Source organism: Chelonoidis abingdonii, chromosome 5 (genome assembly GCF_003597395.2).
Source record: "Chelonoidis abingdonii isolate Lonesome George chromosome 5, CheloAbing_2.0, whole genome shotgun sequence".
Taxonomy (NCBI): Eukaryota; Metazoa; Chordata; order Testudines; family Testudinidae; genus Chelonoidis; species Chelonoidis abingdonii.
In genome coordinates this window covers 17,140,469-17,168,282 of record NC_133773.1, presented here as the reverse complement: position 1 = coordinate 17,168,282, position 27,814 = coordinate 17,140,469, and the positions used below count along the sequence as shown (strand labels likewise).

At 41.6% G+C, this 27,814-nt stretch overlaps 1 protein-coding gene across 2 annotated transcripts in view; it reads right to left on the bottom strand.

Annotated features, from left to right (window-relative positions):
• CFAP299 (cilia and flagella associated protein 299) overlaps positions 1–27,814 on the bottom strand; it is a 403,900-nt gene that overhangs the window by 30,305 nt on the left and 345,781 nt on the right. For both annotated transcript variants that reach the window (XM_032796851.2, XM_075066772.1), the window contains exon 4: positions 12,759–12,901. In XM_032796851.2, the coding sequence (XP_032652742.1) occupies positions 12,759–12,901 (143 nt within the window). The remainder of the gene's footprint in view (positions 1–12,758; positions 12,902–27,814) is intronic.

The window sequence follows — 27,814 nt, the reverse complement described above, 5'->3', positions numbered from 1 at the left end:
CCCACACCCCAGTCCCCTGAACCAGCCCAGTGAAAATGAGTGAGTGTGGGGAGACCGAGCAACAGAGGGAAGGAGGTATGGAGTAGGAGGGGGCAGGGCCTCAGAGAAGGGGCGGGGCAGAGCAAGGGTGTTCAGTTTTGTGTGAGTAGAAAGATGGCAACCCTATACACGGTAACAGTGACTTTTCGGCCAGGTCTACAGTAGGAGCACTTTGCTGGTATAAGCAGACTAGCATACTATATTGGCAACGTGCTGCTAGTGTGGATACAGTTTACCCAGGTATAGCTTGTTACCCCTCCCCCCAAGCAAAATAAGCTATACCTGCAAAAGTGCAGTGTTGCTGGTATAACTGCATCTACACTAGGGTCTTCTGCCAGCACACCGATGTTAGTCACAAATCACTCCCTGACCAACCTAGCTCTTGCTGGCACAAGTTTGTAGTATAGACAGAATCGCAGCTACCATTACCTTCTAGATTTCTGTACAGATACATCTCAGGTGAGCAGAATGGCTTTAATTAGTCTCTGCAAAGCTTTAAGACTATGGCTGAAATTTTTAATTCTGGATGCTTACGGTTCCAAAATTCACATACGGGCACCTAAATAAAGGTGGCATGATTTTCTGAACTGCTGAGCACCCACAAACACTAGTTAAGCCAATCGGAGCTGGAGTGATACAGCACCTTTGAAAATCAGGCCATTTTACTTAGGTGCCAGAGAAGCCTCAGGTTAGGCTTTTATTTAGGCACAAAATATCTGTGGCCTGATTTAAAAGTGCTGAGCAGGCAGCGTCACCCACTGACTTCATTGGGAGTTGCTGGGTGCTCAGCACTTTTCAAAATCAGGCCACTTATTTGGTAAACAAGTTTCTGTAAATCTTGGCCCCATGGTTGAAAAACATTGGTTTATGAACCCAACCCATCCCAGAAGTCATCCCGCAGGTAAAACTCCCACTGATTTCAATCAACATTTTGGCTGCATTAGTTTTGCAGAATTGGACACTGGGACCAGATTCTTCCCTAATTTAAATCCACAGGTATGCATGGAGTTGTAGTGAGCTACATTAAACATCAAAACTACAATATTTTGTTCCCATACTATGAAAATTATGGGGTGCTCAAGTGATCCTTATTACTTCCCTAGACGAATGTCACATTTCATTTGCTTCCTTGCTTTCAGGCATTAGTTAGCACGACACCCTTTACCATTCACTCATATATCTTACATAGGTAGCCAGAATCAGCTGGGTATCATTCGGAAATGGTCACCAACATGAAGTAAGAGATCAGCAAATCTTACTCAATGAATTAGATGGTTTTTATAAATAGTAAGTATGATGCTAAAGCTCATAAAAAACATAAATTTACTTTTGGGGGGGTAATAGAAATTCCTCTTTTCATCAAATTCTTCCTTTCCTGCAGGAAAAGAGCATCTTCCTTACAGGAAATCAGTGCGATCCTGCAGGTCTGGAAAGCCCATTCTGGGAAAAAGCAGTTGCACAGAGACAGGGCTTTGCAGTTCTGAATATTTTACAGTATATTATTAGCAGTATGGTAACCCCTGAAAACTAGGGCCCAGATTCCATCTAGCCCTTCTCTGTGTGTGCAGTGAGATGAAGGGGAGTATTGGGAGGGAATAAGCAGCTGTCCTTCACTGCCAGGCCAGCCCTGAAGTCATGGGGGCACAGGAACTGATCTCTCGGTATTCTTCTGGGTACACATCCAGAGGGCATGTCAGGGTGATGTGACAGGAGAATCTGTAGCACTTTATCAAAGGGTGGAAGTCAAGTACAGTATGTGGAGCTATATTGTAACATACAGTACTGTACATTCAGGATAAACCCAACAACAAGAAGGCAGCAGCAATGGCCAAAATGTTCCCACCTGGGTGATTAATACTAGTCACCTAAATCCATAGGAAAGAACCTGAATAAAAGTGGTCTAATTTTCATAAAGGCTGAACATCCACAATTACCACTAAAGTCAACAGACGCATTGGAATTCAGCACCTCTGAAAATCAGACCATTTCTATTTCATTGCCTAAATATGGTTTAAGTTTAACGTTGGGCACCCAAGATTCAATATTTGGTCTGTGTCCTTAGTACCTCATTTTCAGAGACGCTGAGCACCTGCAGTCACTGATTTCCACTGGAGTTGCAGATACCCAGTACTTCCGAAAATCAGGCCATTCATGCATATGTCTTTGTTAGATCAAGAGCAACATCAACGAGAGAGAGAGAGAGAGAGAAAGAGAGAGAGAGAGATTATGAATGGATTTCAGTGGAATGAGGTTGCAGTGGATGTAGTCCAAGGATGAATGTGGTCAGCTGAATGACTTATGAAATTGGTTTCCTTGTTAAAGCCAAAAGAGGATTGGTCATGTCTGTGCAAAAATCATTTAAAATATTTAGAAAAATTGCTTTGCCAGGGACCTTGGTGCTGTACAATCATCACAAACACAAGAACAAGCTCAGTAAGTTATAATATTCACAAATGCTTCCTAAACCACCAAAACAAATGCCTCTTGTTCTCTTCCAAAACTATTCAGAACCCTCCTCTGAAAAAGCCTGGGAAAAATAAATAAGCCTTAGTCAGCCCTCAAGGTCACCAAATCCAAGCTCATTCAGACCTCTGAGCATGGCCTGTTAAAACCCAGGGGCTATTAACTTGCATGCCTCAGCAGAGCACAGCCACTGCGGCATCCCAGGAGGGAAGTGACTTTTAAAGTAGCCAGGACCAAATCATAGGGCTAGATCACGGTGTTACCACTAGCCCTGCATAATACACAGTACAGAGTTGCACCACCCGGAGCAGAACAGGGAAAGTACTGTTGTTCAGACAGTCAGAATTCAGTCCCTGGCTCCCCTAATTACACCAGAAGGGAATTCGGCTCAGGCAGCTCTTTAGCTGGCACAGCTGACTCCACCCCTCCATGCTGGCTGGCATGTCGAGAGAGACAGAGTCACAGCTCTGCCCATATGCCGTCCCCTGCTTCCTACATGTGCAGTGAGGGAAGATGCAGACCCGCTGACCCTGTAACTTATGAGGGGAGGACCCCTCATACTACCCATCATACATCCTGTCTCCCCTGCTTGGGAACAGACCTTGGCTCATGAACTGATCTACAGGGCTTTGTAGCTGAAAAACTACACTTTAAAATACACCTGGAAATAAAATAGCAGCTATTTCCAATCACAGCCACATTATAACTGATTATAGGGCTAAAAAGATGTCAGAGTTATCCGTAGCTCTCTACCACTAAGTTCAGGTTTCTTCTACCCATGCTTTGAGGCTTTGGATCTTATCATCTCAACTTGCTTCGAGTTATTAGATAATGTGCCCAATAAGTAGCTATTCTAGTTATGCCAGTCTTGTAAATTCTTTGCTGTAGACTTAATTTCAGGGGAGAATATCTGCTTGATCAGCTGCATAGATGGCATTTACTCTGATGAGATAACAAACAGTCTCATCAGCTTTTTTGTAAGGAAACTGGGACTCTGGATCATTAGCTGTATATTTGCAGTAATGCTGTTCAATCAGCCTGATCTCAATTCCCAGACTATACTGAAAGACCTTTTCAGAGATTATGGCTAAATTCTGCCCTCACTTGCACACATTCAGGGGGTGGCAAGGCAGATTATGTGATCCAGTGATTCCTGTTAGTAACAGAAGGTGTGCTGCCTCTGGAAGTGCCATTGCATCACCACGAAGGACATTTTATGACGAGGCAACAATGGTCATCATATTCATATGGGCAAAAGAAGGATAAGGACCTGGTATAAAGTCTAAGCTCCTATGTACAACTTGTTGCTTGTTCAATTTCTATTTTATTTTTAAATTTACCTTTTTATTGCACAGCAAGCAAGGCAACCACTTGTAATATTGCAGGTTGGAAATAATTTCTGTACACAAGTAGGATATTGAAACAGTTGCATACACAGTAATTATTGTGTTCTATTCATAAATAATTATGGGTTACATTCAAAAACACAAGGAAATATCCCAGATGCATCTCCCAAAAATTAAAAATGAAACATGTAAATATATAGCAAAAAAGTTCTGCTTTCAAAGCAGTTAGAACAGGTTTTAAATTCATTAGTTCTATTTTATAAAATGCCAGTGTGATGCCCATAAGAGCAAAATGGATAACAAAGTATATTTTAAAAGCCAGATTTTCCAAAGTGCTCAACTTTGGCCTAACTCTGCTCTCATTAAAGTCGATGAAAGTTTTACCATAGACTTCAAGTTCCAATACTGAGTACTTTTGAAATTCCCACCTGAAACGTATTTTTAAAAGGCCAAGGAAAAGAGTTGAAATAAAAGGCATTAGTGTTTGACTGATATTACTTTCTACCAATGCTGACTTAAAAGGATCAGATCCTGTTCCCATTGAAATCAATGTTGTTGTTGCTACGGATTGCAATGAAAGCAGGATCAGATTCATATTATCTTATACCAGGCTATTTCAAAGAACTTTACAGAAGATGTATAATATATTAATTATTAAAGCTTCAAGAATGACAACATCCCTAATACCACTGGGTGGGGATTTCCAGAGGGAAGGTGTATAATGATTAATGGCCTGATGCAGCAACTCACATGCATAAAATCACACATGTGCTTACTGGTTTGCTGGGGCCAAAACCAACAGTCATTGAGAATGATAAGTTTCATTACAGATGAGATAAGAAAATGATTTCAGCTGACACTTCTGAGAGTCACTATAAGGAGTTACCAGAGCAGAGCAGCAGTTTCTTCTCCCTTAGTGTTCACACCTCAACTGCTAGAAGAGGGCCTCATCCTCCCTGACTGAACTAACCTCGTTATCTCTTGCCTGACTCTTGCGTGCATATTTATACCTGCCTCTGGAAATTTCCACTACATGCATCCGACGAAGTGGGTATTCACCCACGAAAGCTCATGCTCCAATATGTCTGTTAGTCTATAAGGTGCCACAGGACTCTGCTGCTTTTACAGAGCAGAGAAAAATCTTGGACCAGTGTTCTACAGTAAATTACTTTATTTTAAATCTGACGGGCAACTCGTATTGATGCATCTGACCTGATATGATATGGTTACATTGCCTGGTCCCACTTAGAGAATTGCAAGGAGATACAAATGAAAAGAGTGCAACCATGATGGAATTAGGGTATATTGCACCTAAAAATGTGACTTTCTGTCATGACACTGAATAATATTGCAAAATTAAGGTAGGAGTTCAGATAGAGTTTAAACAGTCGAGCACTATCTGACAACACATAGCTAAACCGCATTTACAGATGGAAGAGGAAGAAATGGTTAAATGATGGTTTATCTGTCAGAAGTCAACCCAGAATTAGTTTGATTTACTATTCATCATCCCACAATGCTCTCTCCAGCTACAGTAACATCATTATCTTTGACAGGTTAATAGAAGATTTCCTTCATTTCATTTGTTGTCCTCATTTTCTTTCACCAGAATTTTTGGCAGGGTTCCAATGTAGAGTGAGTGAACAAATTGTATTACACTTGTTTTTCATCAGATCATATGGATTAGCTGAGAGGGAATGGACTCCATTACAACCCTGATTCTAGGTCCATATTTCAGGTCAGTTCCTTAAGTACTAACTAACTGCCTTTCAGTTTCATAAACTAGAACCAAACGAGGAATAAATAATATTCCCTCAATAAAGTAACACAGTAAAATGTCAAAGCAAGTCCAAGGAACCATACAGATCTAATACAGGGCCCTCTGCTATTTAAAGTATCAACTTCACTGTGATAGGGCCCTCATTGGCCTTCAGTAGCTAGATCAGTGGTTAGGGGAACCTGACACCTCCTGGTCCCTCAGGTCTTGGCCTAGGGCCCTGTGTTGCTCAACCCCTAAACAGGGGACATGGATCTTTCTCCCAGCCTTGAGGGATGATTCAGGGCCTGTTTTCCTGGTCTGCTCCCTATGCAAATCCTTTTAGTTTGGGGCATGGCCCCTGCTAGTCCAGTTGCCCCGCAGTTGGGGCTTCCTCTGTAGGTTCTCCTTTGCTGGGGAAAACTTACTTGCCTCCAGTCTCTGCTTTGGCAGGCGGGTTGCAGGTCTGTGCCTTCAGGCAGGCATCCAGAGAGCTCCTGCCTCTTCACCAGTCAGCCCCTGACTGAGCCAGTCTCCCTTCTTTTCTCTCCCCTCCAGGCCTGGCATTGGCTGCAAGTATAATGGGGCAGGGCTAGCTGAACCCACAGGCATTCTTTAACCCCGGCTGTGGGTGGCTGCAGTCTCTCTGTTCCTGCACAGTCACATTAAAACTTTAATTGTCCAAACCTTTCATTCTGTGCTGTAACAGAGAGTTTGATGTGGAGGGCATCTAAACACCTGGTTTAATGTCTTCTGACAGCCTCACACAGCTAATGAAAAAAATGTGTTGCATCAAAAGGGGAAACTTTGGGTCAACAGGGAGTACTAATTTCCATATTTGAGGAATAATCTTTTGACAGTTTTGCTGCAATACTAATTCCTCCTCCAACTTCAAACATCTGTGTCAGTTCTCCAACCTACCAAGAGTAAATATCAATCATGAGTGGGGGAAGTGTCAATCTTTAATCCAAATTGTTTCCCCAGATATGCTAATTCCTTCATAAAGCAGACCTGCATTTTGAAGTCACGTGAATAGATACGCTAAATTTTTGGAGCAACCATTCTTGAGTGTGATACCCAACTAATCTGTCACACGTTATCTTTAGAAATGGGAGGTATTACTACCACCAGAACATGCTGGTACCTCTAAACCTGGATGCATCCATTAGCAGAGGAGAATTGTACAGAAATGAAGATGAATTTGACATCAAAGACAAGAAGAAGCCATTGCAGAGATTCAGAAAGGGAGCATCATGGTCCTAGTTACAGCTGAAGATCATAGAGTTGTAGTACTGGAAGGGATCTTGAGATGTCATCTAGTCCAGTCTTCTGTGCTCATGAACTCAAGATGATGTATTTACCAATAACATTTTGGATATATTTAAAAAGAATGAGGTGGGAAGTGAAGAAGCCAAAGGGAGGAGGCTGTCAAGATGAGAGATAAACAAAGAATAGACAAAGGTTTTATCTGATAAATGAAAGGAGCCTAAATCTATTTAGATTATCAAAACAAGGATACAAGGTGGGTTTGATCACAGTCTGTAAGTACCTACATGGGAAAAGATGGAGTTATCTTTAATTTAACAGGCAAAGGCAGGACAAGACCAAATGGTTGGAAGTTAATGTTCAGACTGGAAATAGGAAACTGGAAGTTTTTTATGGAAAAGGGAATTAACTATTGGAACAGATTACCAAGAGATGTAGGAACCTCTCCATTAGCTAGAGTCTTTCAATCAAGACTGGATGCCTTTTTAAAAGACATATTCTAATCCAGTCACAAGTTGTTGGGCTACATCCAAGAACTACTGGGTGAAATTCTATGGCCTGTGTTATGCCTGAGGCTAGACTAGTTGATCTTCATGGTCCTTTCTGACCTTAAAATCTATGATATGCAGAAAACTGGTGGGGTGGAGAAGAAATTATGGCTATTACAGCTTATTGAATGGCCTGGAAAATACAAGAAAAAGAAGGCATCTAATGAAACTGAAGAGCGACATACTTAAAATGGCTAAAGGAAATACTTCTTACACACTGTATTATTAGGAGAGTGGTGAAATGGTGGAAGCCTTGCGAGAAGAGATTTCCAAACAAAACAAAAACAATCTAAACTTCAAATTCTAACTTTGGCCGGATCCTGATGTGCACACCCTTGGATCAGCTCATCTGTGCAATAGCTGGAGTTTTATTCTTCTTTTTCAAAATATATTTCCAGAATTGATCATGGTTCTATTATGTGCTCAGCACATCATAAAGAATGAAAATATTCTGGGACACATAGCTGAGGTTCAGTGAACCAGACTCACTCTGCATTTAAACTTTTTCAGGCTTAAACCACAATTAGAGGCTACCTTTGCTTCTGTCCAATGCTCTTCTATAAGTAAGGCTGCTGGTCACTTTAATTCTTACCCAGAGTAAATAGAAATAAATTTTTTGTTAAGTATAAAAAGTTCTATTTACCACCAAAAGTGGTGAAGAAAGGAAGTGGGAAGGGTGGGCACAGGATATTGAAATGCCACATTCTTAACCATAGACACCAGAATTGTTTAAAGGTATGCAAAAATCTCAAGGTCTTGCTGCTAAGGAGTTGCACTAGACAACCAATGCCAGAAGGGCCACAGGATGTGAAAATGATACTAAGCGCCAAAGAGAAACAGTGTAAGATTTACCTTATTGACAAACATTAAACTTCTACATAATACAGTTTTGATTTTTTGGTAGACTGCTTTGTGATAAATATATTTTATTTACACATTACACCTACCCTCCACCAACAGAAGGCCAGATTTTCAAAATGCTGAAGTTTACACATCTTTGTGAATTCACTTTTGTTACCTATTTGTTATGTGCAAATAGCTGTGTGTGTGAATGGTTGTGGAAACTGTATATGTCAAGTGGGCAAAAAATGCAAGTGGACCACAGGCTGTGACTTTATGAAATTCAAGGCCAAGATGTTCATGCAAAACTTTATAAAATGAGGTGATCATGTCACAAGAGTACTGTGAGTATTAATTAGGCCCAATTTTTGAAACTTGGGTTCTTAAAATTAGGCACTTAAATCCACGTTAGCACCTAAGAAAGCAGTCTGGTTTTCAGAAGTGCTGAGCACTTGAAGCTCTGATTTCAATGACAAAAAATTGCCATCTCTGGAAAACATCATACTTTGTTCATACATAACTATAACCAAACTGCACCTTTTGTTCTAAGCCCTTTCATCATCTTCAGCTTGGAAACACCACAAAATATTGCACTCCCCAGCTTCAAAACCAAGATCCAATGAGCTAGATTTGCAAAATGCCCAGCTTCTGTTTGTAATATTGTATATAATATATATGTCTAGAGATGTTCTGGCATGTAGACTACATAATTATAGTTTACACATACTCAGATATCTGTACCTAGTATTAATTGTATAATTAGAAATAGTTCTTGATCCTGACATAAAACTCCCATTGAAGTCTATGGGCTAAATTCTTCCCAAGTGTAATTTAGTGTAAACGAGTTGGGTCATAGAGAAGATGAATTGGCCGAATGGATGTTTGCATGTGTGAAGTTTGTAGGACTGAGTATTTAAAACCCACTGCCCTGCTGATTCAAAGCATTTCTAGTCTGTATTAAAATGGAATATTTTTGCTGATGAAGGAATATATGGGACATATGGAAATGGTTGTGGGTTTTTTTTCTACTACATGGTGGCGGGGTGCTGGTGCCTTTTAGTGGCTACAGGACCAGATTTCCCCCCTCCCTAGTTCTTTTCCTCTTTCAGCTACTTTGATTCATGTGTAGTCTGCTGAGGGCCCTGTCTGCTCCAATACTGCCACATATTGCTCCAGATATGCTGGCTTTCCTAATGAAAAGTTGCTTCTTCAGTTAAATTCCATGTTTCTCTTTTGAGTTTAAATGTAAGAACCAGTCTTCAGACTCTCCAGATCAAAATAATGGCCCAGAAGCAACATCCCCAGATCCCCTGGCTTGCCCACTAGTTGCCTTTGGCTTGTGGGCTCTGGCTTCCCCTAAGTGAAATGCCTGGGACACAAATGATATACCCAGAGTCCTCAGCCTGCTCACTAAGTGCCTCCAGCTTTCTTTGGAAGAAGCCATTTTTTGGATGGATCTCTCTCACGTGATTGGTATGATAAGAATCTGTGTATATGGAATGCATCAGAGCCTCACTGTGTCAATGCTAACATGCCCTGACTTCAGTGTGCCCTGTGAATCAGGTATGGTGTCTCTCCGTGTGTGAGCATAAAGGTTTGGGCACTTCGAGATCCCCTTTGTTCACATTTCTAAGGGGAATATTGTTCTTGTTAATTTATATCCAGGATAGTTCACTGAGCATGGCTGATTCAAATGAATTCACTAGTTTACATGATTTGAATCTTGCACACTGCTCAAACACTGGCCAGAGGGAATCAACTTTTTCTTCCATGCACTCAAAGTGGACAGCAACTTTCTAACAGACCCTCGCAAAAGGAGACATGGCCACTGGAAATCATATCAATCCAGGCATTCATACTTAAGATAAGAAGTGCTGCATGACATATACAAAGGCCCATAAGCTACATGATAAATGGCACCATGCTACATATCCCGGAATGAGAGGTTTCTTCTTGGGCCTGATAAGTAATGTGGTAAGAACGTCACAGCAAATCTGATTAAATAAGTTATCATATTGGGGTTAACATGCACTGATGCTGAATTTCTCCCAGTTCAGGTGGATGGCTCAGATACAGAGTTTTGTGTGGGTTTATCTCTAATAATGACATAGCATGCACAGTTGAAACCAGAGTTAAAGAGGAAGAAATTGCATTATAGACATCAACATGTTGTACTGCAGGATACTATGGTAATCTAGTTCATGAACTGCTTTATAGAATCAAAGAAATGGTGAACTGGAAGGGGCCCTTCTCGGCCATCCAATCCAACACCCTGCACTGAGGCAGGATCAAGCATCACCCAGACTATCCCTGACAAGTGCCTGTCTAACCTGTTCTCAAAAACCTTCAGAGATGGAGACTTCACAACCTCCCCAGGCAACCTGCTCCAGTGCCCAACTACCCTTACAGTAAAGAAGTTCCTCCCAACATCTAACCCAAATCTCCCTTAATGCAATTGAAGTCATTTCTTCCTGTCCGGTCCTTCAGCTGCTCTAGTCCATGGCATGAAAAGAGAGCAAGGGATTAAAGTGCTAAATAAGACACCATGCACTGCAGTACAAAAGAAACAGGACTAAATAGAAGTGTTGGATGCAGGAATGAGTGCCCACCACATGGATGATTTAAGAAAGTTATATATCAATCAATTACTAAATCTTAATATACAGTGTAGACAATGTACTGCCCATTATATTTTACAGCAGCATTTAGAAACAGATACACACATTCTTACGGTGTAAGCAGGTAAAAATGGGCACGTTGATCACCACCTCATGTAACGCAGAACTGCACTTCTATTTGAATACCTCAGTACTGACATCTAGTGCCAAGTAAATGAATAGAAGGAAAATTTACTGACTGCCCATTTTTAATATATCATCATTTGCAGATCATCACAGTATAGGCGCTTATACTGTTTTCAGAGTGCTGTTTGCATTAAAAAAGGGGGCAAAATGAGCCCACTGAAGATGGCAAAACTGCAGAAGCTTCCTCACTGATGGGTAGTACATCTTGTGTTCAATGTCTGTTCATTTTAGGAGGCTATAATCTTATATAACATTATGGTTACACATCATCCGACTCATCCGTTTCACCCTGACCCATAACAAATTTACATTTAAACAACAAATATTTTGTCCAAACCATGGAAACAGCCATAGGATGTCTCCCCAGTATGCCAACCTCTTCATGGCCCATGTCAAGGAAGAATTTATGGAAAAATGCACCACAAAACCAATATTGTTGATATTTTGATCCTCAGGATAGACTATTTAAACTCTGTCAACAATTTCTACCACAACTTCAATGACAATCACCCATCCAAACACTGTCTCTAGACCAGCATCAATTTCCTTGACACTACAATCAGTTTCAATAATGGAACCAGCATCCAACTATATACAAGAAACCCACATATAACTACACTTACCTACACAGATCCAATAACCACCACCAGTTAGTAATTCACAAATCCTAATTTTTCACAAAATGAAATGAAGTTTTCATAGCTCAAAAATAAGATTTTCATGATAACATCACAAAATTTGACCCATTGTGAAATTTCTACCATTTCTGCCCAAAACTGTCAACACTAATATTTATTTATTATTATTGTTGGGGCAAAGAAGATCATGGCTCCATTGTGGTAGACATCATCGCACGCCCCTTGTGCAAGGCATTATACAAACACACACGACACCATGTCCACCATTTCTTTGGCCCACTCTCGTTTACAAATGGAAACATTTTCAAACTCCCTGACTCACACATAGTTGTGTATTTATTAGTATTTGGGCATACAGTAGTTTTGAAGAAAATAGGTTTTTAAACAAAAAAGTTATTAACAATCTTTGATACTAGTGACCAGATTCATATTGGCCACTGAAAGACTTACATATGAAACAAGTTTTCAATGTGAACCATGCTGCAGAGAACAGCCACTCAAGCCAATGAGAGTTGGTGAGGGCAGGGACCATGTGACATTGACTTATTATGCTAGGTACAAAGTTTTCTAGCATATCAGCTTCCTATGAGTTTGCACATGTAGCTTTATATACAAACACTATTTATATACTTCTTAAGAAGTGAAAGCTGAAAGGGCCAGTCATACAACCCAAAGAAAGTGTAGCACCTCACAATACCCTTGGTTAGTCCAGGGGACTAAAGTTAGATTAATACTGAGCGCTTTTGAAAATACCACCCTAAGTGAGTAGTTATGCACAGAAAATTCCATCAGCTCTTGGGTTTTCTTCAATGTTCAGTTTGCATTATTCATGCAAAATTCTGCTCTTGGCAGAAACAAGAATAAAATCAGAGTAACTCCATTCCAAACAATAAGGTCACTCCCTAGATCTATTTGTGTATAACTGAGGACAGGTTTGACCCATGATGTTTATTTTTCAATTAAAAACACTTATAAAAATTATTTTCTTATTTAACAATATTCAACTACATGTACATTTCAGAAATGCAAATAGGTGAAAAGAAAATGCAGAAAAATACCTCAGATCAGTGCGTCTTGGAAAAAGCTTTTTCTTTCCATTAAAATAGATTTCAAATTCATCCACCTTCAGCCTGTGTGCATAGTCAATGTAGGCAGACACCTCCTGCCCACGAGAATTTTGGTCACGAATGAAGATTATGGACTGGAAAAAAACAGAGAACTCCACAAATAAGAAATACAAAAAATACATTTCTAAAATGCATTTTCATCTGCACCACTGACTTTTACAATTTGTTCCCTTTTATTTTGGCCTGGCTTTCGAAGGAGCACAGCGCTGGACTGTAAAGTGCTCAGCACCCACAGTTGGGACCAGATTTTCCAAAGAGCTCAGCTTCCATTTAGGCAACTAAATACAGACCAGATTTGTAAAAGTACTCAGCATTCAGCATCTTCACATCAGATACTTATGACCAGATTTTCAAAAGCGCTCAAATGTGCTGAGCTTTTTTGAAAATCTGGCCAGGTATTTTGATGTCTAAATGAGAGAAGAGTCCTTTTGAATTCTGCACCATATTGTATAATGCATAATACATAACTCCAAAGAGCAACTTCCAGAATAAAATAAAATTAATTAAAGAAAATACAGCATGCCAATCACTAAAACAGAGTGATAACTTATATTGAAATAGAGATGGACTAGAGCGCATCCAGATCCAAACTTCGCTACAGTTTGCAGCGTTCAGATCTAGGATTCTGATCTCACTCAGTACCCAGATAAGGTCCAGAAGAAAAGTTTGGATCCAGAATAGCATCTGAAATTTTAAGTAGCATATGTGTGTTGGATCTATGGTTTGGTTTGCGACATCTCTGTACATTAAAAGGCAACATATATTCAACTCAACATCCATAGCCAAGTTAAATACACACAGAAAGGTTACTTATAGGTAATTCTGTCTGTCATAGCCCTCTCTTCTTCTATTCTACCATTAGACTCAATGTTATGGCTCCAATTATCGGAAGTAGGAGGCAAAAACTGTCAGCCACCCAAGATAAGCTCCAGTCCACCCCTGCCACCATAACCCTTGGCCTATTAGCGACTACCAGAACAAAAAAATGTTTTTGTTAAAGAAAATCTGTGTAACAGTCCAAGTGGCAGCCCTGAGAAATTCAAATTTACAAGTCATACATTACTTACTCTACTCTCCTCCTGTCCTGTCCTACTCAGTAACCATTATGCTTTGTTATTATACCAACCAGTAATCTTCAGAGAAGAACTTACCTAGAATGCAACTACGAGCTCTGAGCAGCTGAACTCTGATTCCACCAAAGAGAACAAGTCCAATTAGGAGGGGCACATTAAAGCCTTCCCTCTCCCAATCAAAGGTTTCTGAACCCCTATTACTTCTCAGCATTGGTTTTCGTTTTTCTTCTTGTGATTTATCGTTTTCATCCCAATGGAATGAATGGGGGAAGCTGAGTCAGTGAGGATCCAAAAAGGTTACTTGGTTAGGCAGGAATCAGATAGAACAGAAAAAGAAACCTGCAGGGAAATCTCTTTTGGGAAGAATAGAAGGAACCACAGAGCATCTGAAAATGAAAAGACTGCCTATGAAAGGATGATTGACAGAAACCTCTCCAGTAGGAATTGCAGGATAGGGTGGAGGAGGAGATCACCAGCAGAGAGGACAAGTCACATGGACTGAGAGAAAAGAATCTGTCTGGGATTCAGAATGTTCCTAACCACTTTGTCTTGATCCTCCCTAAAGAGCTTTAGACCCCTATATGGTAAGTCCACCAATTCAATTTTCGATCCTACACATTCCAATAGTGAAGTCAGTGTGGCAATGGGCCAGTGAATAGACCAATACATCTGGTGGCAATTCTGGGCCTTCAAGGGAATCCACTCCTAATGGCTTAGAGGGATTACTCATTGGGATGCCAGTGTCAGGGCCCTGAGACAAGTATGATAGACTAGCTTCCCTTGGTTTTTCTTCCTTGCAAAAGGAGTGGGGGAAAGTAGAGGAAGGTTTAGTAGGGCAGGAGAACCAAGGCAACTCTTTCTCAACACTTCCATAATGCAAAAGAACAATTGCCAGGACAGGAGTGGATCTGGACTTCTATAGCTTGGATGATTGATTGTTCTTGCCTCCTAATCCCTAAAGGTTATCAGATAGCAGAGTATCGATTAGACCATAAGTCTGGTTTTTTATCCAACTGAGATCTGAGTGGGTTTTTTTTGTACATCTGTGAAACATGGCAACCTTATAATATCGAACTCTTATAACAAAGATTCTTTATTTTAACATCACTAAACTGCTCTAACGTAATGGTGTCTCTGGCAAACCATTGGGTTATTCTTACAACGCTTCTCCTTTTCTACCATATTCACACTTAGTTTCCATAAAACATTGTGTTAATGCACTTTGCATCTTTTGTACCATAAGCATCTCTAATTGGTAGATCCAGAAGAACCTTTCAATAGCAGGATACCTCCAGCTACTTCACCATAATGGTGACTTCTCCCATCCCCAGCACACTCAATCTTGTGAGACGCATAATTGAGCTGAATTTTATCATAAATCAGAAAAAGACATTTCTTTTTAATTGGCAATATGTGCAACTATAGTACATTGCAGCTGTGATTAGATAAAAGACTAGAAGCTTGTCATAAATATCTGAACAATTGATTAATCATCTCTTTAAAAATTCAGAAGTTACAGTTTAAATAACTTGAATTACATGAGATAGTCCAATAATAAAAAAAAAAAGTTGGCAAAATGCATGTACTGTCTGCAGTATAAAACATAAAGGACATCTTTCAACTATCTTCTGATTATCATATTAATTTCCTTAAATAGGTGTTCAGATATAATCAACAATAAATCAATACAGATCTACAGTAAAGTCAACAACTGTTCCTATTAATGTCCTCAAAACTTCTTTTGAACTTCAAACACACAATCAAAAATATTTAAAACAGAAATTTCCTGTGATAAAGGTACAAAGGATTCCCAAGGAAAACTAAAAGCTTTTGATCCTATCTTATCTGTCAGCATTGTTTTTCCTTTTTTGTTCTTGTGATTCATTTCTAACCACCTATAAAGCTTTCATTCATAAAACTATGAATGTGCTTGAATTTTCTTAAGATGTTCTGTCACTTTTTAATTTTGCCACACCTTTCTGCCTCAGAGAAGGACTTTTATAAGTTTGTATGTCATTTTTATTAACTGAAATGATCAACCGCGAATAAAGCTTTCATGTTAATTTAAAAAAAACAAACAGCAAATGTGAAATTTAAAACTTCCTTCCTAAAGTTCTCTTTACTTTTCACTACAGCTTCCTCTATTATAAATTTTAATGTATCATATTGCTAGTAGAAGAAACAGATATTCATTTACCAGTAATCACTTGCCTCCTGAACAGAGCTGGTTGGGAATTTTCCAACACAACCTTTTTGCATCTGAAAGTGTCAATTCACCAAAACCAAAACTGTTTGTGAGATCGCATCCATTCAGTTTCAGTTTTTCACTTTTTGTTTGAAATTTTAGTTAATTTATACTAAAAACTGATTTCAAAATTTTTAAAAGGCATGGAATATTTAAGATCACTAAACATCTTGATGTAGAAAGATCTCAGATGAGAGAAAAAACTATTTTAATAATTAGACAAAATTTTAAAACTAAAGGGACTATAATGCTAGATCCAACAGTAGAATAGACAGACAAGATTATGTAAATATTAGCCACAAGACATCAAAACTGCAGAAAAGATTTCAAACTCTATAAGCCAATTTCAAAACCTTCAGAAAGACCCACTTCATGACTCTTTTGACAGAGCAAAACATCTTCACAGCCATCATAATCAAAGATTCAGTATTTGTTACTGTCTTTAGACAGACACAGCTTTGCAACACACATAAGACACTTTGTTAAGGACGGTGTTTTTGAAACAGCTAATGTAATCATTTGCTGAAAAGGAAAAAATTGGTAGATCTTTGATACTTTGATCTTTCCTACTTCAAAATAGTTTTGAAAAGGGACACTTAAACAGGGTAATTTAGGCCTAAAATGTGACCTGCAGTACACTGACATTATAATTTGTCAGAGATTAGCATACAAGTTTATTTCTCTGTGGGCTGAACACCACAACTATCACAACAAAGGACCACCCTCACCATTAGTGTAAGTAGATGTGAGGTTGAAGATGTTGAAGTCAATGGAGTTGTGCTTGATTGCTCCAGCCATAAATTTGGCCCTTTGGAATATACAAGCTTGCACGTTCCTGCAGAAAATCATCAATGATATTAGTGCAATTAGAGAGACATATAATTCATTTCTTGTGTTGAAAATGAAATGAATCAGGTGTCTTCCAATCTGAAAATCCAATGCATATTAGGGTGTGCTTTTGTGTGTGATGGGGACAAATAATAGTTTTAAAAAGCTGCATTAAAGGCCCGTGACTCACCCAAAACAGCAAGGAACACATTTTTTTTTTCTTCTAAACACTAGACGTCCTCAAAAATGTGGCTACAGTATTTGGAATGATGCCAGAAGTTGTGCTGTTCCAGTATTGACGTTGGAAGAGGATCCAGTGGAGTGAGCATTGTAAGTGGTGCTAGTGTGTGAGCCAGTGTCTGTGGCTCCTGGCTCCCCAGAACAGATTTTGCCACAGAAAGGGGAATTCATTTTAAATCTTCCTTATTGAGGTTCAAGGAGCTCATGGAAAAAGCTTTGACTCCCAACAGGGGCACCACAGAAAGTCTAAACCTCTGGAGAAGAAAGATGACATCTCTGCAGAACTTCTGTGAGAGACTGTGCAAGAGTTAGGGATGGGCAAATATGTTGTGCCTAATTCTGAATCTCCTTGAAAATCATAGGTTGGAAATTAAGAAGAGGACTCAAACCAGTTCGCTGCTCCTCTCTGTTAACGTGAGTATTTTTCCCTTTTAGCTTGGTGAACCGAACACCCCTATGTTGGATCAGATCACCTTAGGCATCATATTTTTACATTTTTCTGTTCAAGGTACTCAGCGAGATAACAATGTTTTGGTTATTCCAGTTCTCTGTTTGTATATGTATGATTCACGGGTGCTCCATACAGACAAAAGTAGAACATATATGTGGAGTTGTACCTTAGCCATGAAAAGCATTGTAGGCATTTTCTCCAGGAGCATATTTGCACTCTACAAAAATGTGAGTGGAACAACACTGTGAATGCTCAAACTAGTTCACAAAAATAGTGGCCTACCCCAAACTTCTGTTTATTTTTAGAACTAAATTCACTCAATCTTTTTTTAACTTTCTGAAATATTACTTATTTTCCCCCTAGTATTGTCACTGTCTTTGTTTGCCTCTTAATTTAGAGATTCATGAAGGGTGTTGTTTCAAGGCCTGATTCTCCTCTCTCTTAGATCCTGATTCAACAGAAAAGTCAAAAGAAAAACTTTCTGACTTTCATAGGCTTTGGATTATGCCCTATACAAGTGTAAATTACAAGCATTGCCACTGAAGTCAGCAGAGTCACACTGGTATAAACTGGTGTAAGTTAGAGGAGAATCAGGTACAGACGACTTCCAACTTAGTCACAAGCACACGACCAGAAATCTATCACGACAGCCTTTTTCCACGAGATTCATAGCCAACTTGATCACATTCAAGAGGTTTCAGGGAGTTTGGATAAGCATGCAAACTTTTGGGAACATATCTGAACCAAACCCAAACTACAAACCTTGTCAGAGTCACATACCATTACACAACCTGGCCTACAAATCTATATCTTGACAAATACTGTAAATAGTGGGAGGACATTATGTTAGGCCTAGTCCACACCCAATGACTCACATAAAGTTCCACCTTAGCCTCCAGGATAAATTTCTAAACTGAATAGGGCTTTAAGCGATGTTTCAGCCAACTAATTGCAAGTAAGGACAAAAACGTGTGTGGACTTTGTGTCACACTCAGAATCCTTAAAAGGAAAATTTCTTATTGAAAAACTCTACATGTCAGAAGAACACGCAACCCTCCTTTTTGCCACCATTTTCGTAAACACAATAGGTCCGATTCTCATATCTACTAACCACTATCTCCTTCTCTAGCAGTGCAAACGGATCTTGAAATGAGCACAAATTATATTTTCATCCACCATAAGGTCCCTTTTTCAGTTACAGTGGTATAAAGTGGCCTTAGTGTATGTGAGAATCAGGTCCAATAACAGATTGATTTATGCACTGCCTAGAGAGAATAATCTGCATGTTTCCAAACAAACAAAGCTGATCCAATCAGTGGTTAAAGAACTAAGATTAATTAATTTGTGAATCTGATCCATTGGCTGCACTGGGCTCTGGATCAGACCCTTGGTACTTGGCAAAACAGTGACTTGCATAACCTACAACAAATTACATAATCTCTCTGTGCATCATTTTTCTCTTCACAAATTGGTGCTAATCTTTGTCTCTACTACTTGGCAGTCCTCAAAGTGAAAATGTATTCTTATTATTGCTGTATGTCCTGTGGCCGGAAGCCTTAGCCCTGGTCTGCACTACGAGGTTAGGTCGAATTTAGCCGCATTAGGTCGATTTTATAAACAATGCGTCTACACAACCAACCCTGTTCCATCGACCTAAAGGGCTCTTAAAATCGACTGCTGTACTCCTCCCTGGTGAGGGGAGTAGTGCTAAAATTGACCTTGCTGGGTCGAATTTGGGGTAGTGCAGATGTAATTCCATGGTATTGACCTCCGGGAGCTATCCTAGAGTGCTCCAATGTGACCGATCTGGACAGCACTTTCAAATCCGATGCACTAGCCAGGTACACAGGAAAAGCCCCAGGAAATTTTGAATTTCATTTCCTGTTTGGTCAGCATGGTGAGCTCAGCAGCACAGGTGACCCTCCAGTCTCAGAATTGCAAACAAGCTCCACAATGGACCGAATGCGAGACACTGGATCTGATTGCTGTGTAGGGAGAAGAATTTGTTCGGGCCGAACTCTGATCAAAAAGAAGAAATGCTAATATATATGCCAAATCGCACAGGCATGGTGGACAGAGGCTACAACAGGGACACACAGCAGTGCTGTGTGAAAGTTAAGGAGCTCAGACACTCCTACCAAAAGACAAAGGAGGCAAACGGTCGCTCTGGGTCAGAGACCCATACATGCCGCTTCTATGATCAGCTGCACGGCATTCTCGGGGGTGGACCCCACCACTACCCCACTACTGTCCACGGATCTGCAAGGTGGGAGTCTCACGCAACAGAGAGGAGAATTTTGTGGATGAGGAAGAGGAGGAGGAGGAGAATGTGCAGCAGGCAAGCAGTGAATCCATTCTCCCCAGCAGCCAGGACCTTTTCATCACCCTGGAGCCAATACCCTCCCAAGATGGTACCTGGACCCTGAAGCCGGACAAGGCACTTCTGATGAGTGCATATTTGTAACTACAGTACAAGGTTTAAAAGTAATTGTGTTTAATGTTTGATTTGCCCTGAAGACTTGGGATGCATTTGTGGCCAGTACAGCTACTGGAAAAGTCTGTTAATGTGTCTGGGGGTGGAGTGGGAATCCTCCAGGGACATCGGCATGAAGCTCTCTAGGAGGTACTCTGAAAGGCTTTGCAGAAGGTCCTTATTTCGTCCTCCATGGTAGGACACTTTACCACACCAAACTAGTAGCAAGTAGTCTGGAATCATTGCAGCATAAAGCATGGCAGAAAATGGTCCTGGGTTTTGGTCGCATTCAAGCAACATTCAGTCTATATCTTTCTGTGTTAGCCTCAGGAGAGTGGTATCGTTCACAGTCACCTGGTTGAATAGGGAAATTTTTGCAAGGGAACAGTAAGAGGACCCCGTTCATGCTGGGCTGTTTGCACTTGGCTAAAAGGGACCAAGCGGTTGGGCAGGGGAAGGTGTGTGCTGCACATCCACCTGAAAACCACAGCCCCATCTTTTAAATGGCAAACCCAACCGTCATTGCTTGCTATGGGAAAGGAGGATGCTGCAGTTTGAAACCATTCCCACATGTTATGAAGACGGAAGAACCAGGGCCGGCTCTAACATTTTTGCCACCCCAAGCAAAAAAAAAAAGAGTGCTGCCCTTCTCCTGCAAGCACTGCCCCGCTGAACCCCTCCCCAAGTGTCGCGTCGCGCCGCCCAAGTCCCCGCCCTACCGAGCGTTGCGTTGCACTGCCCAAGTCTCCACCCCCGAGTGTCGCACCGCCCAAGTCCCTGCCCCGAGTGTCACGTCACCCCGCCCAAGTCCCCGCCCCCGAGTGTTGTGTTGCGCTGCCCAAGCTCCCCGCCCTCCTGAGTGTTGTGTCGCGCCGCCCAAGCCCCCCACCCTCCTGAGCGTCGCATCACCCTGCCCAAGCTCCCCACCCTGCCCGAGCGTCACATCACGCCGCCCAAGTCCCTGGCCCCCCAGTGTCGCATCGTGCCGCCCAAGTCTCCGCCCTCCGAGCATTGCGTCGCCCTGCCCAAGTCCCCGCCCCCTAAATGTTGCGTCGCGCAGCCCAAACCCCCCATACTCCCGAGCGTCACATCACCCCACCCAAGTCCCCGGCCCCCCAATGTCGCATCGTGCCACCCAAGTCCCTGCCCCCCGAACGCCGTGCCACTGAAGCCCGCCCCCGCTGAGCGCTGTGCGGCCCAAATCCCCAGCCCCACAGCACTGTGCCACGCCGCTCAACCCCCGCCCCCCCAGAGCTGCCTGGCCGAACCATAAAACCCCAAAACAAACCCCGAGTGCCACCTCGTGCGGAGGTGCCGCCCCAAGCACGTGCTTGGTAGGCTGGTATCTGGAGCCGGCCCTGGGAAGAAGCCAATCCCGCATACCCTTTGTTTTACCATGGCTGCCTGGAAACCAAATTCTGTTGCCCAGCTGTATGTGATGTCTCACGATACCGGCAGGCACTCAATATAAAAGGCAAAAGCGACTTTGTACCTAACGCACATGTGCTGTTTGCTGAGAATTGCTTGATTCACTGTGAAAGAGTCTTCCTTTTGTTCTCAGAAATGTATCATAAATTTTACTCTCCCTTTTTATCCCCCTGCAGGTGCAAATGTTTCTATGATCCCCCTATCATCTCTGTCCCTGAGGTTATCCAGATTAGAAGGCAAAAAAATTCACTTGCAATGACATGTTTTCCGATCTCATGCAGTCCTCCCGCACTGACAGGGCCCAGCTTAATGCATGGAGGCGTTCAGTGGCAGAGGCCAGGAAAGCATTAAGTAAGCATGATGAGAAGAGGCAGGAGGTGATGCTCAGGCTAATGGGGGAGCAAACGGATATGATGAGGCATCTGGTGGAGCTGCAGAAAAGCCAACAAGAGCACAGACCGCCACTGCATCCACTGTATAACTGCCTGCCTTCCTCCCCATGTTCCATAGCCTCCTCACCCAAACACCCAGGAACGCGGGGTGTGTGTGTAGGCAGGGAGGCTCCAGGCACCTAGCCACTCCATTCCAGAGGATGGTCCAAGCAACAGAAGGCTGTCATTCAAACAATTTTGATTTGTAGTTTGGCTACAATAAGCAATGTGGCCTTGTCCTTCCCTGCTCCCCTACCCCACCCAGGCTACCTTATCAGTTATCTCACTTTTTTTTTTAATTAATAAGGAAATAAGGCATGGTTTCAAAACAATAGTGACTTTATTTCCTTTGCCAGCTGTGATCGAAGGGAGGAGGATGATTGGCTTACGGGAAATTAAAATCAACAAAGGGGGCGGGTTTGCATCAAGGAGAAACACACGCAACTGTCACACCATAGCCTGGCCAGTTATGCAACTGTTTTTCAAAGCCTCTCTGATGCTCAGCGCGCCTAGCTGTGCTCTTCTAAATGCCCTGGTGTCTGGCTGCTCACAATCGGCTGCCAGGTGATTTGCCTCAACCTCCTGCCCTGCCATTAAACGTCTCCCCCTTACTCTCACAGATATTATGGAACACACAGCAAGCAGCAATAACAGTGGGAATATTGTTTGCACTGAGGTCTAACCTAGTCAGCAAACAGTGCCAGTGAGCTTTTAAACATCCAAAGGCACATTCTGCCACCATTCTGCACTTGCTTGCCTATAGTTGAATTGCTCTTTACTACTGTCCAGGCTGCCTGTGTATGGCTTAATGAGCCATGGGAGCAAGGGGTAGGCTGGGTCCCCAAGGATAACTACTGGCATTTCAACACCCTCAATGGTAATTTTCTGGTCTGGGAAGTAAGTCCCTTCTTGCAGCTGCTCGAATAGCCCAGTGTTCTTAAAGATGCGAGTGTCATGCACCTTTCCCAGCCATCCCACATTGATGTCGGTGAAACACCCCTTGTGATCCACCAGTGCTTGCAGCACCATTGAGAAGTACCCCTTGCAGTTTATATACTGGTTGGCTAGGTGGTCCAGTTCCAAGATAGGGATATGGGTTCCGTCTATCATCCCACCACAGTTAGGGAACCCCATTGCAGCAATGCCATCCACTATGATCTGCACATTTCCCAGAGTCACTACCCTTGCTAGCAGAAGATCAGGGATTGCATTGGTTACTTGGATCACAGCAGCCCCCACAGTAGATTTGTCCACTCCAAATTGATTCTTGACTGACTGGCAGTAGTCAGGCATTGCAAGCTTCCACAGGGCTATCGCCACTCATTTCTCAACTGTCAGGGCACCCCTTGTCTTGGTATTCTGGCACTTCAGGGTGGGGAAAAGAAACTCACAAAGTTCCAGGAAAGTGGCTTTACACAATTGAAAGCTTTGCAGCCACTGGGAATCATCCCAACCTGCAATACTATGCGGTCCTACCAGTCTGTGCTTGTTTGCTGGGCCCAGAATCAGCGTTCCACTGTATCAACCTGCCCCGCTGCCACCATGATGCCTCAATTGCCACATCCTGTGCTTTCAGGAATGTCTGTGTCCATGTCCTCCTCACAAACGTCCTTGCGCTTGTGTCTCCTAGCCAGGTTCTGCACATACTGTATGATATTGCACGAGGTGTTTATAATGCTCAAAACAGAGGCTGTGAGCTGAGCGGGCTCCATGCTTGCCATGCTATGGTATCTGCACGGGTAACCCAGCAAAAAAAAGTGTGAAACAATTGTCTGCCGTTGCTTTCACGGAGAGAGGGAAGACTCACGGCATGTACCCAAAACCACCTGCAACAATGTTTTTGCCCCATCAGGCATTGGGAGATTAACCCAGAATTCCAATGGGCAGCAGAGACTGCAGAAACTGTGGGATAGCTACCCACAGTGCACCGCTCCATAAGTTGATGCTAGCCACGGTATTGAGGACGCACTCTGCCAACTTAATGTGCTTAGTGGGGACATACACAATCGATTGTTTAAAATCGACCTAATTTTGTAGTCTAGACATACTCTTAAAGAGAAGGGAGCTCACTGCTGCCATCTGTTGGTGACCCCTTTTGCCTTTGAAAATCTCCCCCTAGTACAACTGGTAAGGTTTTTCATTTACAAGTGCAGGGCCAATCAGAGGGGAGGCCAGGGGGGCCATTTGGCCTGGGCCTCAAGCTCAAAGGGGGCCTCATATTTAGAAACTTGTTAATTTTTTGGCATTTGATAAGTTTCACAACTTGTTATCATGCGCATCCCTATTGGACGAAAATGTGACACACTTTCAGTTTAGAAGCGCAAATTTAAGCAAATAAGAGATGTGATTTGGTAAAAGACACAATTTTTTTGTTAACTGATATATATTTTGTCATATTAAAGAGTTTAAAATGTTCATAAATATTAATACAAATATATCGGTTCTGATGGCACAAGATTAGACCACACATTGTCATTTTTTATTTTTATTATGGCCAGGGGCCTCCAAATCTGGAAGTGGCCTGGGCCTTTCTGGACCTCTGAGAGGCCTCATACAAGTGTCAACATCACAAAACCCAATCATTACCATATCTATTAACTGGGATCTTTGTTGACAGCCTCAGGTAAGAGACCAACTGCTTGAAGGTGGCCCCTTTTGGTCAAGTTGGAAATACCTAGGATGGTATTAGGAAATTCTTAACACAAGCAGGACAGTGCTATAGAGTCCCATTGCTCTAGCAGCTAGTGGGACTCTATAAGGACAAATGCAATAATGAATGGTTACTTAGCGATGCCCTCATGAGGAATCCATTAACCTAACCTTGCAGAAATGTTAGGAAATATTATTAGCCCAGCCTCAAAATCTGTTCACCAGCCCTTTACAACAGGGATGAAAAAAGAATATTAATATTTTAATCTCCAGTAAAAAAAAACAAAACACCCCCCTCCCCCGCAACCAATTACTCTTTCTTTGCCAATGGGTGAGTAGAATTTTGCAAGGCTAAACTAAACTCTTGTGGGAATATTTTATACACTATGCATTATCAATGTCAATGTATTTTCTGAAGACACAGTAGCAAAAGACATCCCCACAGCTGGGAACTGTATGCAGGTTCTGATTCAGCAAGGCACATGGGCTTAACTCCAAGAACACACTTAAGTCTATCAGTACTCAGCAAGCCTGTGAGCGTGTGCTTAAGTCCCATTTGAATGGAACTTTAGCATATGCTTAAGGGCTTTGCTGAATTGGGACCTGCGACTTGGCAAATAAGCCAGCGTGATCTATGAGCCACATTACTGAGAGATCCCTCTTATGGATTCAAGTTAAATGTGGTATAGAAGACAGAATATGTGAAAATTAAGGGGCCAGCCCTGCTGTCTGGTGAAACATACTTCTAACAAAAGTACTTTAAAGCATGACTAATGGAAGGTAAATGGCAGGAAAGAAAGACAGACAATATTTAGGTCAATTATTAATTATTCATTCTCTTTTCATGTGGACAGTATCACAGGTGGGGCCCCAAGGTCTCAAGCAGAATTTGACTGAAAGGGACAGGCTTAAAATGCATTATAAGTTAAAATATATGTTTAATGACTAGCAATTTATTTTTGTTGCACAGTGTTTGGCCTTATTTGCCACCTGAAGATCATGTTACTGCTAATAGAAATACCAGTGAGCAGTGAAAGAAAGGTGCTCACCTCCATATCTTTAAAACAGATGCCATTCGCATGTCTGCTCTGCAAATAGGAATAAATGCCTGACCTTGACCTCTCACAGGAGTGAAAACTGTGTAAATGTAACCTTCCATTTTTTGATTTTATCTTTAACTAAATTTTATTTTCAGTGGGGGAAGTGTGAGGCTTAATTTTTTATAAACTAACTGAAACATTCCAGTAAACTAAGGTGTAAAATGAATCTCTAACTTGCTGTGCACACATTTTCACTGTGTTCACACTTGCATCTGGAAATACGGTTCTCTTTCTTATTCTAGCTCTGAGATTTTTCTAAAACATGTAACAGTAATACATCTGGTATTACCTCAGTTTCCTTTTCCTATGTTCAAAAATGCCAACTGGTTCTTCAGAAAACACCTATCTTTTACTTACCAGTAATTCTACAAAAGAATTAAAAAGAAGGTGCATGAGAATAAGCATAGGATCACTGCAGACTTTGATCCCAAGTTCTTCTAATACATCCAAAATAAGCAGGATGTGGTCTAAGGGCAAGTGCCATTCAAAAAATGGAGATCTTACCATAGCAAAAAAAAGTTAAATGTTTGTTTGTCTTGGTTTTTCCTCACTTAAAATACCTCCAAGCCCTGACCATTTTAATTAGCTCAAGATCACTTATAAACTTTCACGTTTAAGGATCTAAATGTTGGATTCCATTCCCCTAAACAGCAGTGTTTGATGCTAGTTTGGAACAGCAAAAGAAATACTCTTTGATACTTTATTAGAGTTAGCAGAAATAGCCAAACAAAAACCCAGCAGTAATCTAAAGCAGATATGTACTCTACCTTGGGTTAAACGTTTAAAACACTTTTGTGGTTCTTAGTACTCTTAGGAACCTATTTCATATTGGTGTTGGAGGAATAACATTGTGTCGAGACCACACAGATGCTAAAATCATTACTCTAGGCGCAATACTAGCATGCATACAATTCTTAGCATGCATAACTTTCACTGAGTTACATGGGAGTTCTCTGGGTTGAAGGCCTGCAGAATCAGGCTCTTGTTAAAAGACCACCTACATGCTGTCGACTGTGGGCTATTGTTAGGTACAATAGCTTAGGGAGTCTTTTCAATCTGTACAAGCAGTTAGGCAAGATACCAAGAATAGGGCTGCTCTTGCAGTTCAGGCACTGGGATTCTGGAGATATAGGGCAAGTCTGCACTCCTGCGCTACATCAGCACAGCCGCATTGATGCAGTTGCGCTCCTGTAGCATGTCTGGTGAAGATACGCTATGCTGACAGGAGAGCGCTCTCCTATCAGCATAATTACTCCACCTCCACAAGAGGCAGAAGCTATGTCAGCGGGGAGTGTCTTCTGCCGACATAGCGCAGCATGGACAGTACTGAAGTAATTGTAACTTAAGTCTCTTGTGGGGGGGGGTGTATTTTTCACACCCCTGAGTGATGTAAGTTAGTGGTAGTGTAGAATCAGCCCCTAGATTCAAATCCTAGCTCTGCCACAGCCTTCTTGTGTGTCATTTAGAAAGACATTTTAAAAAGAGCTCAGGAGCCACATTTTTAAGTGCTCTGCACTAAAATCTGGACCCAGATTTTCAAAATTGCTCAGCACCCAGAAGCTCCTACTGTGACACTTATGGCCAGATTTTCAAAAATACTCAGAACCCCAACTTGCTAAGCACTTGTGAAAATCTCACCATATATTTTGGTATTTAAGTGGGGGCTGAGCTCTTTGAAAACGTGGCTGCAACTGCACATGCAGAGCTGTGTTTTTTACTCATTCACATAAAACAAGAACCAGGGGCCACGCAACAAAATTAACAGGCAGCAGATTTAAAACAAACAAAAGGAAGTACTTCTTCACACAACACAGTCAACCTGTGGAACTTGTTGCCATGGGATATTGTGAAGGCCAAAACTATAAAGGGGCTCAGAAAGAAATTAGATAAGTTAATGGAGGATAGGTCCGTCAATGGCTATTAGCCAAGATGGTCAGAGATGCAAGATGGTCAGAGAAGCCAAGGGTGCTGGAACAATTTTTATTGTGATGAGTGCTGAGAGCCATTGAACCAAAATATAAATCCTGTATATGATGGAAACCACTTCAAGACAGGGACTGCGGCAGCAC